Below are 11,642 nucleotides of genomic sequence, written 5' to 3'. Positions count from 1 at the left end.
GAGAGTTCACATATTTCATTTGCATATATGCTAGAATGTGCAGTAATCTTGTGTAAGTATCAATAGTTGAGGCATTTAGCCCACTCCTGCATGGTAGTTCACTGCAGGTAGAGCATTTTAGAATTCCAGAGAATACACTGTCAGCTCCCTTCAAGGCCACTGTGGCTACACAGAACACACACAACGTTATCACAAAAACTTGTGATTGATAGAATTTCTCTTTCTATTATGGTGTGATGATTAACATCCTAGCACATTAGAAAACGTAAACATAATTCTGATGAACGGTCATTCTAAATGGACAACACATACACAATAAAGTAGGAACATGCTGCAATCAAATGCTTTAACAGTATTTTATTGTTTACTTTCATATACAAAAAGATACAATTGAAATAATCCATTCTAGTATTTTTTCTCTAACAGTCAGGGTGTAGTTGTTTCACACTGGGCAAATACTACATTCATACTGGTTTATTCTGGCACCAAGTGCAGAGTAGAAACAGCCACACCCCAACAACTAGGCAAATCTACTTGGATAATGAGTTCTAAAATTACCACAGTAAAAAGGAACAATGATCCACTGCAAATTAAAGAACTATGTTACACTGATCGTTCAAAAAGTCCTTATGTCATTACGGCAATACAATGGATGTTGGATTTTTCCAGGGCATTTCATATACATAAAACTTTTAAACATATTCTTCAATCCAAAAGAGGGGTTACAGCAACAATCTCAACTCTCCGTATACATTTTATCTTATACAGATTTGAGTATATTTGTTAAAATCAGTAGTACAAGCCATCTCTGTTCTACAATTTAGCTACAATAGTGAAACATAACCTACAACATTTACATTTCACGTATTCTGGTATAGAAACATCACTTTTAAATAAGACCCCTTGACAAAAACAAGAAACCCCCCCTTGACCCGTTTGCCGAATCCTGCACCCTTGTTTTGGTGGGTCTTGGAAGAAAGACATTGTGAATCAGTCCTTTGCAGTGGAATAGTTTTTCGGATTTGTTTGAACACTTCCATGTGCAAAGAGCCACTGATGAGCTCTTATGAGGGAAAAAAAACCAAAAAAACATTCCACATTGACATTGTTTACCAACAGCAAATTCCACCTGGTTTTAAAGGAGCGATAGAAACTGGCACTGTATGGAAGTGGCTTTTTAAAGCATTGAGTAGCAAGCTCTACTAACCCAGAGGCTACAAAGATATTGGACGTTCTTAGCGTTTAGTCATTGGCATTTAGAATCAATAGTTCTCCCCTGCTGGGGAAGGTCTTAATACTTAAGGAGGGTAAGTCGATTGCCCGGGCTCACAGCTCGCTGCTGCTGTTTGACACAAGCCCTGAACACTGATCTCTTGGAAAACGAGGTTATGATCACATGGCCTGAGTGACTGTCCGTGCACAGTAAATAAGTAACGTAATAACACTAAAAGATGCTCATAGAGAGTTGGGTAAAGTAAAATGAAGTAGATGTCTAAGAGGGATTGATGACAAATCTAAGGGTACAATGGTAATTAGTGTTGTTAGGGCTTTTTTTGTGAGCTAGACAGGACTATAATGAAATCTCATCCAATTTAATGTTATTTTTTTCTTCAGTTCTGTCAGATGACAGAGTGAGCTGTCAAACCAGTGTACACTAACAATTTCAGTTGGGAAAGTAGCAGAGGAAGCACTTGAACATGGTTTTCCATACAATACAATTTCTTTGCTGTTGAAAACTAGAGGCGAGAAGCTCGGAAAGGAAGAGGGTTTTCACATTGTCAAGGGGTGGATCATACATGTTACACCAGTACAAACGAGGTTTCCTGTTGGTATGACGAAAGTGTACATCATTTTTCTGTAGTATCGACGACTATCCAGCTAGCAACACTGTTTCACGTGAGGTCTGAGGTAATTGGTTCCTGAACAACCTGGATCTAAGACTGCATCCAGAATTACAGCTGGTCACTTTAAGATTTTTATATTAGATTATATATATATATATAGCATTTTTTGTCAGGTACTAATAACAAATAAACAGAGGGGCGCCGCAGCAGTGGCTTCAGCAACGACGATGAGGAAAATAAAAGGCACAACATCAGAACACCTCAGGATTTTAGTCCAAAGCTCCAGCAATAGCACTGATATTACATGCTGTTTGTATTCCAAGACTTCAGCTTTGTCATCATGAACCCAAATGTGACTATTGGTAATAATAGATCACTGATTTTAACCCATGTCCAATGCACTAAAGCTAAAATATTCATTTGGAAAGATGTGTTAAGTCCAGCTCCCATCCCTCTGCTCTCAGATAAAAGACTAAACTAGAGTGACGGTAGAATCATTAAAATGGCACCAGAGTGAAAACCCAGACAATGATGAAAGACCAGAGTAATACTTGCCTTTCCCATTGTGGCTAAAACTTTAAAACCACCGATTGGTATTGCATAATTCATCATAACAGTGACCCCCCCCAAAAAATTGAAAGAATTAAACCTTTAAGACCGCACGGCATATGTAATGCTGAGAGTGCAACGGGCCACTATTTGGAAAGAAACTTCAGAGCTTTCAATTTGGAAGTCTAACAACTCACTTTGTAGACCTTACTCCCTGCACTGACACTCCCTCCCCATCAAATGAATCCACTTAACTCTGGAAAAGGTGGCAAAAATGTCAAAGCAAGGAAATAACGTCAAATTATTTTGTCTAGCGTCTCAAATCATCAAAGTATCATAGGACAGAAAGATTTTGTCTCCGCTGTTCCACATAAACAGAAAGTGAGAGTGGAGACGCATTACAACTCTCAAATATAGAAAAAAAGAAAGACTTTGGTTCCCCTTCCTTCAGACTTAGGTGCAAGGAATTTGGCTACATGTTTTTCATGGTCAATGGTCTATAACGGAAGGTAAACCTATCATAACTCAACAAGCATTATGACCATGACTTGGGATCAGCAAACCCGCCAACCTTCCTCTTGACAACAAAGCGCATCTTGAACAAGATGTTTTGGTTGGTCGCTAGCTCAAGGGCTATTGCAGTACCTATGAGGTTATTCTGTCATACCAGAAACAATATGTAGGACTATTGCTGTAGATATTGCTTGCTACATTTATATCCAAACTTGCAATTTCTTGATCCCATTACATTTATAGCAGAAATACTGTAAACCATATTGTGTTACAATAAGCTTCCTGAAAAGATAGACATCAAACACTAACCTGATCATTTGACACAAACATAACCCTGATTTGCTAACAGGGCATTGAAATCAAAGCAAGAATACCTCCATCCTGGTTAATGATAAAATGGTGGGGAGTCAATCCAGAGAAACTAAAGTGCTAAACTAATATTACAGAGAAAGTGGGGCTCCTTGAAAAGTAGCCTCTTTACAGACCTAAATACATGTTAAAGTTTCCTAAGCCCAAAAGCCCAAATAAAGCTAGCTGTGCTTTTCCTACTCAAAGCAGCTGGATCGCAGCGATCTGCAGGCCCACATCAATCACTGGGGTTCATGATGACAAGAGATTGAAGTCATGAGTGTCTCAATGCTCTCACTTCTCCATGGGTATCCCTAAAACACCCTGAAAGACTGCTGGACATGGTTCCACTTACACACATGTGGAACGCTGCTAAACGATGTAGAACCTTAAAAGAACGTATGACACCGTGAATAATAACTTAAAGCTCTCGTCTGTAGGATGTAGTGTTTTTAAGGTGCTGAAGCCACCGCCACGGTGTCTCTTGTCAGTCAATGTGTGAGGAAAGGAGATGAACGGATGAGAATCCAGGGACACTACTACCCCCCCCCCCCTCCCCCCTTGAAGGCGCTATCAAATCAATCATCAATTGAGAACAATTTCATAAAAATATGACTATGCTTTAAAAAGTTAGAACGCTATAAATCGAGAGAGAAACTAATTTGGAGATGCGTTGCTTTGTATAAGGAAATTCAATGGTATCTCTTAGTTCTCAATTAGTCTTTTCTGTATAAATGCTTTCTTTTTTATAGAGGAATGGGATAAGTCATTAAAATACATTTTAAAAGCAATGACAAACCCAAGGTATATCATGGGGTATGCAAAAATATTACAGGTGAGACACGGTGGTGGGTGGATATTCATTTTTTGGGAAGAAAACCAAATACAAGGTTCAATGTCCCTTTAGGTAACGGAGAGGAAAAAAACTAGTTGGGGGGGGGGGGGAAGCCAGCACAAATCATGAATAATGCCTAGGTGCCATATATTGGTAGAATTCTACAACTGTATACAGCTATTTACACAATTTTCTTTCATTTATACAACATGTTGCAGTAGCACTATTTTTCCAAAACTCCCTAATCATAAAAGCCAAAAAAACTCACATTAAAATATACTTAATACAAGTCAACACAACTAACAAAATATATAACAGAACTCATACACGTAGAAAAATCTGAGGTATTTCTGGTTTGAGGTGGTCTGTGGTTCATTAATGTTTTTTTTGTTTTTTTGCGTTTCGTTTTATGTTTTATCTCTACTAGATTTTATTGTTCACCTCGGAAGCCTTGTACGTTGGTAGACATGACTTTTGCTGTTTTATGCATGTTTCCTTTACTACTGAGAGTTGCACGTGTAATGCACAGAAAAAAAGGAACACAGAAATATATTCATCTTTGAGTTGAAACAGCAGCATTGTGGACATTCACTGTTACATTATGGCATACGGAAATGTGGTTTCTTGCGTGCCACTTAAGACAAAAAAAGTTCCATGTTCGTTTTCGGTTTCTTTTTTTCCTTCTAATGAACGAGAACGTGTAACTAATCGTAATGAAGTTTAAACCGCTTGTTACGCTCGGTGCCCTGTCGAAAACGGTTCTACAATGCAGGACCTACCGGTCCAAACTAAGTTTGGTCCCTGTGCGAAAGAGGTAAATAACAAAGGGACCAGGCAGTGATGATTCAACTGTATTCCCTCCCGCTCAACACTAGTGAAGGATATAGGCTTTTGCTGAGGCCTAGAATGGGCCTCTGTGGAGAAGAGTCTAGGTCCTTAGCTCCCAATGTCCAATATACTGACTGAAATAAAGGAGAAGAAAAAAACGGAACAAAAATACATTTAACTTATCTTCAGATGTTTACGGCTGAAACTTTTTTCATGGTCTTAATCTCCATCCCTCTCCGCTACACACACACTCAGTCACTCTCACTGCACAAGTAGTCACACGCAAACACACACACACCCAAAATGCATACATATCTTCACCAGGGTCTTGCACCGATTGTGTTTTTTGTAGTTGTTTGAGCACGTTCCGTGTTTAGACTCCATTTTGATCTCAGATAAAAAGGCTCTGAACCAAGTCAGAAAAGCCCCTCCCACTAAAGTTTGCCCCCTCCAACCACTCAAGGGCGGCGGTTGTGGCTCTCGCCCTATTTTACGGGACGCGTTGCGATATCACCTCAAATCAACATCTCCTGCCCCTTGAGACTGGTTACCTGAGAAGTAGTTCCATACCAAACGCACTATCCAGATGATGTGATGTCCAATCTCTGAATGTAAGCCGTTTCCTTTTGAACTTTTCAACATGCACTCATAAGAATGCTGTAGCCAACCCCATCCATAGTCACCAGTCTGAACACAGAAAAAACCTAAATGAGTTCAGTTGTTTTCCCACTTTTCCCTGTGTTCTAGAGACACCCGTTAGTTCCGAAGGTTTGTATGGGACACGCTGTCGGAAAGGAAACGTTTTCTGAAAACTAAAATCCCTTGAGGAAGGTTAGTTGTGTGTAACAGTCTCAATGTTCCTACAAGGTTTTTGCAGCATTGTTGTATTTTCCAACGTGGTAGATGGTTGCTTGGTTGGTGGGTGAGTTGGTTGGTTCTGTCACAGGCAATCCTGTCCAGAAGACAGAAAAAGAGGAATAAACTAAACCCAAAGAAACTACTGAGAGCTGAAAACATCTGAGGTACCTGCACCTTGTCAGCATTCATAAGTCGGCACCTGAATGCGCTTTTGAGATGTCCATTTAGCTTTTTTTTGTCCTTTATTGATAAAAAAAAAACAACAGTATAGAAGTGTGCTGGTAATAGTGATCCGATCGGAAATAAAATAAAAATAATAATTAATCGAAAAAAAAATTTCAGGATAAAATAGCAGCTGCATTCATGTTTTTTTTCTGAGATCCGCTGAGGCTTAAGAAGAAGACGACGAGGGTGGTTGTTTTGTATGCTTGCTTGTCGCTCTGCGTTGGGAGGGTTGGTGGTGGTCGGGTTGAGACTCAGATACTGGACTCTTTGGGTGGCAAGTCCACGTTGGTGACAGAGGTCACCATGGAGACCAGGCAGTCCGAGGTAGGGGGGCTGGTCAGCCGGCGGATCTGCGAGATGCGCTCCTCCACGCAGCCAGCAGAGAGGCGCGCCTCCGCGTCATGGTCCCAGCACTCCTCTATCGTCTCACACATCGACTCCAGGCCCTGGGAGACACATCAGTTAGGACAGGAACTCAGCACTAAGCAAAACCAATCTGCTTATTTAGTGTTATTTAAGTGTTTATTACATGTATAAACATCTTATTCAGTGTTTGTTAGATGTGGGGGGGGGGGGGGGCGGCGGCGTAGTTATGTCGTTGAACTGAGCGGACATGTTTTTAGTGCTTTCCTGCCAATTTCGGCTAAACTTCTTTTAATCTCTTATTTTAACTCCTCGTAACAAACAGCAATTTTCTTGGACAATGTCAGGCGTATCTACATCCATTATGAATCGACTTAAACATAGTCCTCCTAAAACAAGAAGAATATATCGCATCGACTACGTGGTCCAGGTTAGACCAGTTAGCCCTGCTAATTCAGCCAGCTCTACTAACCCAGTTAGCCCTGCAAGCTCCTCACACCACGAGTCCGACAACCAACGATGTAGACGACCTAAACCAGAACCAAGGGGTTTTGGAAGCAATCTCTGCCAAGAGGTTAGACTTTTTCATCAAACTCGAAGGTGTCCTAACAGGGATTAGTGAGGTTAAAAGTGACCATCAAGACTACTTCACACGCTTGGACGAATCAGAGGAATGCATTAGCATGGTGGAAGTTACTGTCGTCCCTTTCAAAACAATGACCGTAAAGTTGGATAAACAGGTGGCGGACCTTACTTCAAAACTAAGCTTGCTCGAGAACCACCACAGGAGGTCTAATTTGAGACTGGTTAATCTACCCAAAAAAGTGGAAAAATGTGACGTAGTTGCAAGAGAGAGAGATGTTTTACCGAGGCATTGGGGCCAGACAACTTTGCGGACCCCCTGCGCATTGAAAGAGCCCATTGCTTCCGGCTCCTACAGGCCCGAGAAACCACCCCTCTCATAGTCCTTATCATGAAGTTTCTCAACTTTCAAGACAAACTCCAAGTGATGCAGAAAGCCAGGGCTATGTATGGGCAAGGTGATATACGGGGACCAAGAGATCATGTTCTTCCCTGACCTATCCGTGGACTTGCACCAAAAAAGAAAAGGCAAACGTGAAAGTTAGACCAATTTCTCTTCTGAACTCCGACTCAAAAATTATTTCTAAAGCTTTAGCCAGGAGATTGGATAGAGTGCTCCCATATAATACAAAAAGACCAAAATGGCTTTGTGAAAAACCGTCAAGGTTTTCACAATGTGAGGAGAGTACTAAACATAGTGCAGTCCCCTGATAATGCCATACTCTACCTTGATGCAGAGAAGGCATTCGATAGAGTTGAGTGGTCTTATTTATTTGAAGTGCCTAAGAGACTTGGGTTTGGGAACTACTTCTGTAAATGGATTAAGATATGATATACAGACCCCACTGCAGAAGTTGACACTAACAACTTCATCTCACAACCATAAGTTTTTTCAGGGCACGAGACAAGGATGTCCAGCCAGTCCAGGATTATTTCCTTTAGCTTTGAACCCTTTGCCATTGCAGTAAGGTCCTACCCGTCAATTAGTGGAATTATAAAATCGGATTTTGAACATCGAGTGGCCATGTATGCTGATAATACCCTCTTATTCCTAACAGATCTAAAGAATTCTCTTCCCTCTTGTAATGGAAATTATATGATTAAAGGTTTGACTAAATTATTTCACTCTGAAACCATATAACCTGTTCAAATGTATTCGAAATTATAAGGCTATAATAAATGGGTTAAAAACTATATTCCAATACTGTGGGTGAGTAAGACACTGTTACTATTTCAAAATGAACAGGGCATAGTTGATAAGACAACCTTGTGAGAGGAACAGGAAAATGGGCCTCCCTAAGTTAGGGAGGGGAATAACTGCCCGAAAACGGCTAGGCTGGCAAAAGATAAAGAGACAGGTGGTCTGGGTACTGTGGAAAAAAAACAGCCGCCTAAAGCGGGGTGGAGTTCTCTACTGATGTAAGTTCATTTGTATGACGAAATGTGTAGTATAAAAGGCTGTGTGCATTGTATGGATTTTAGAGCTCTCGTAAATAAACATTCTGACCAATTGTAGGCTGGCTCTCCATCTGCTTCATTCAACCAGAATCTTACACCCTCTGGGGGGCAGACTGAGTAGTTTAATTGAAGTTCGGTTTAAGAACATTGATAACTTAATTCCCGTAACACCTCTCCAATTTAATTTATAACTTTGGGCAGTTTTCTGGGTTGAAAGTTAATAAAACCAAATCTTCTATCCTTTTCCTCAACAAGCAAGAGAGACTGCATCCAGTTGTACAGCATCCTTTGGTGAATGCAGAACAAGGTTTCATGTATCTTGGTATTAAAAATCACACCAGAAATAAGCTCCTTGAGTTCAACAAATGATGAACCCATGGTGACGAGTGCAACAGAACCCATCAACAGATGGACATCATTGCCTAGATCTATTATTGGTAGAATAAACATTATTAAGATGAATATCCTGCCCAAATGTTTTATCTATTTCAATCAATTCTTCTGGCTCCACCACCTTTTTTTTATCTCCCAAAGCTCAGAAAGATACTTCCAAATTGTATCTGGAGCAACAGAAAACCAAGGCTTAGACTTTCTCTCCTTTATTTGACCTAAGACAGAGGGGGGTTGCAACTTCCAAACCTACAGTGGTATTACTGGGCTACACAACTTAGGGCTGCAATGTTTTGGTTCTCCAAGAAGCTATACTTACCCTGGCTGCAGACTGAAATGCTGTCCACAAAAGGCTTAACTTTGGATGGATATTTGTACTCTGCTCTCTTTAAGAAGCTAACGAAGAATACTACTTATCCCTTTTTAACCTGTTGGGGCTAGGGGGCAGTATTTTCACGGCTGGATAAAAAAACGTACCCGATTTAATCTGGTTACTAATCCTACCCAGTAACTAGAATATGCATATACTTATTATATATGGATAGAAAACACCCCAAAGTTTCTAAAACTGTTTGAATGGTGTCTGTGAGTATAACAGAACTCATTTGGCAGGCAAAACCCTGAGACATTTTCTGACAGGAAGTGGATACCTGATGTGTTGAATTACCTTTAAGCCTATGCCATTGAAACACACAGGGGTTGATTAATGTTTTGGCACTTCCTATTGCTTCCACTAGATGTCACCAGCCTTTACAAAGTGTTTTGAGTCTTTTACTGTGAGATCTGACCGAACAAGAGCTTTGGAACGGTGATGGCCGATTAGACTCTGGCGCGCGAGTTCATGTTGGGTACCCTCGTTCCATTACGTTATAAAAGAGAATGCATTCATCCACCTTGAATATTATTCATGTTCTGGTTAAAAAAGGCACTAATGATTTGTGCTATACAACGTTTGACATGTTTGAACGAACGTAAATATATTTTTTCCCCTCGTTCATGACGAGAAGTCCGGCTGGCTTAGATCATGTGCTAACAACACAGAGCTTTTTGGACATAAATGATGAGCTTTTTTGAACAAAACTACATTCGTTATGGACCTGGGATTCCTGGAAGTGACATCTGATGAAGAGAATCAAAGGTAATGGATTATTTACATAGTATTTTCGATTTTAGATCTCTCCAACATGGCCGTTTGTCTGTATAGCAAAGCGTATTTTTCTGGGCGCAGTGCTCAGATTATTGCAAAGTGTGATTTCCCAGTAAGGTTATTTTTAAATCTGGCAAGTTGATTGCGTTCAAGAGATGTAAATCTATAATTCTTTAAATGACAATATAATATTTTACCAATGTTTTCTAATTTTAATTATTTAATTTGTGGTGCTGACTTGACTGCCGGTTATTGGAGGGAAACGATTTCCTGAACATCAACGCCATAGTAAACCGCTGTTTTTGGATATAAATATGAACTTGATAGAACTAAAAATGCATTTATTGTCTAACATAATGTCCTAGGAGTGTCATCTGATGGAGATTGTTAAAGGTTAGTGCATCATTTTAGCTGGTTTTATGGTTTTGGTGACACCCGTCTTTGAATTGACAAAACATTACACACAGCTATTGTCAATGTACTCTCCTAACATAATCTAACTTTATGCTTTCGCCGTAAAACCTTTTTGAAATCGGACAACGTGGTTAGATTAAGGAGATGTTTATCTTTGAAAGGGTGTAAGATAGTTGTATGTTTGAAAAATCTGAATTTTGACATTTATTTGGTTTCAAATTTGCCGCTCTTGAAATGCACCTGCTGTTGATAGGGTGCACCACGGGTGGCACGCTAGCGTCCCACATAGCTCCAAGAGGTTAACAAACACCCTAACTATATGGCATGATGTACAGAAATATCTGGGCGAATCCCCTGTATTATCCAGTTTTACAACAATTTGGTGCAATGACAATTTCACACCTTAAAGAATGGGCAAGAAAAGATATTGTTAAAGTAATGAATTTATACAATGAAAAAGGGCTCATGTTGTTTGAAGAACTAAAGGTAAGATTTAACTTAACACAAAAGCATTTTTTCAAATACTGACAATTGAGAAGCTTTATTTTTTCCAGTCTACAACAATCTGCCCTACAACCTCCTTTGACCACTTTAGAAACGCTCTCTGTTAATGTGTTATGGGAGAGGTCAGATGACATCATTATATGGGAAAATGATAGCTACTCACAAAGACAACTCTGATAGTAAGAGACTTCAGTGGATACAAGATTTGCAGGAAGATATTTCAGCAGAGGACTGGGGTATGATATGCTCTAGAGCTCAGATACAGACAAACACCTGCCTGAGATTGCTGCAATACAATTGGATAATGAGAACATATATATCACACCCATGTTAAACTCCACAAAATTGACCCTAATATCCCAGACCTGTGTGTTAAATGTAACACACATTTGGGCACCTTGTATCATTGCCTGTGGGAATGTGCTGAGATACAAATCTTTGAGCTCAGTACTGCACTATATCTCTGAGATTACTTCTACCCGATACCACTAATCCCAGAACTTTGCATCCTAAATCTTTACAGAGGGAATATCTCTTTACATAGGAGAAGGAAATGGTTGACCTCTGTTACAAGCTAGATGTTCAATTTCTCTCCACTATGTCAGTTCCCCATCACTTGGTCATTGGTTAAAACAATTAACGTCAAGCCTAGTTCTTGAAAAATGTACTTATATAGTAAAAAAGAAGGCACCAGAGTTTTTGCAAACCAGTGATATTGTAGAAGCATTGGAATTATAAATCTGTATATTCTTTATTTTTTAGGTGAATATTGGCTATAGTCTAA

The 11,642-nt window shown here is 39.8% G+C and overlaps 1 protein-coding gene across 1 annotated transcript in view; it reads right to left on the bottom strand.

Moving 5' to 3' along the window:
- Positions 1-342: 342 nt before the first annotated feature.
- The window catches only part of LOC106590375 (activin receptor type-2B), a 66,503-nt gene continuing 55,203 nt past the window's right edge, over positions 343-11,642 (bottom strand). Inside the window, exon 11 of the mRNA XM_014181341.2 lies at positions 343-6,446. Within this exon, the coding sequence (XP_014036816.1) occupies positions 6,252-6,446 (195 nt within the window). The 3' untranslated portion in view covers positions 343-6,251. The remainder of the gene's footprint in view (positions 6,447-11,642) is intronic.

Source organism: Salmo salar, chromosome ssa29, assembly GCF_905237065.1.
Source record: "Salmo salar chromosome ssa29, Ssal_v3.1, whole genome shotgun sequence".
NCBI lineage: Eukaryota > Metazoa > Chordata > Actinopteri > Salmoniformes > Salmonidae > Salmo > Salmo salar.
Note: the sequence above shows the minus strand (reverse complement) of the source record. Positions and strands in the feature narration are given on the sequence as shown.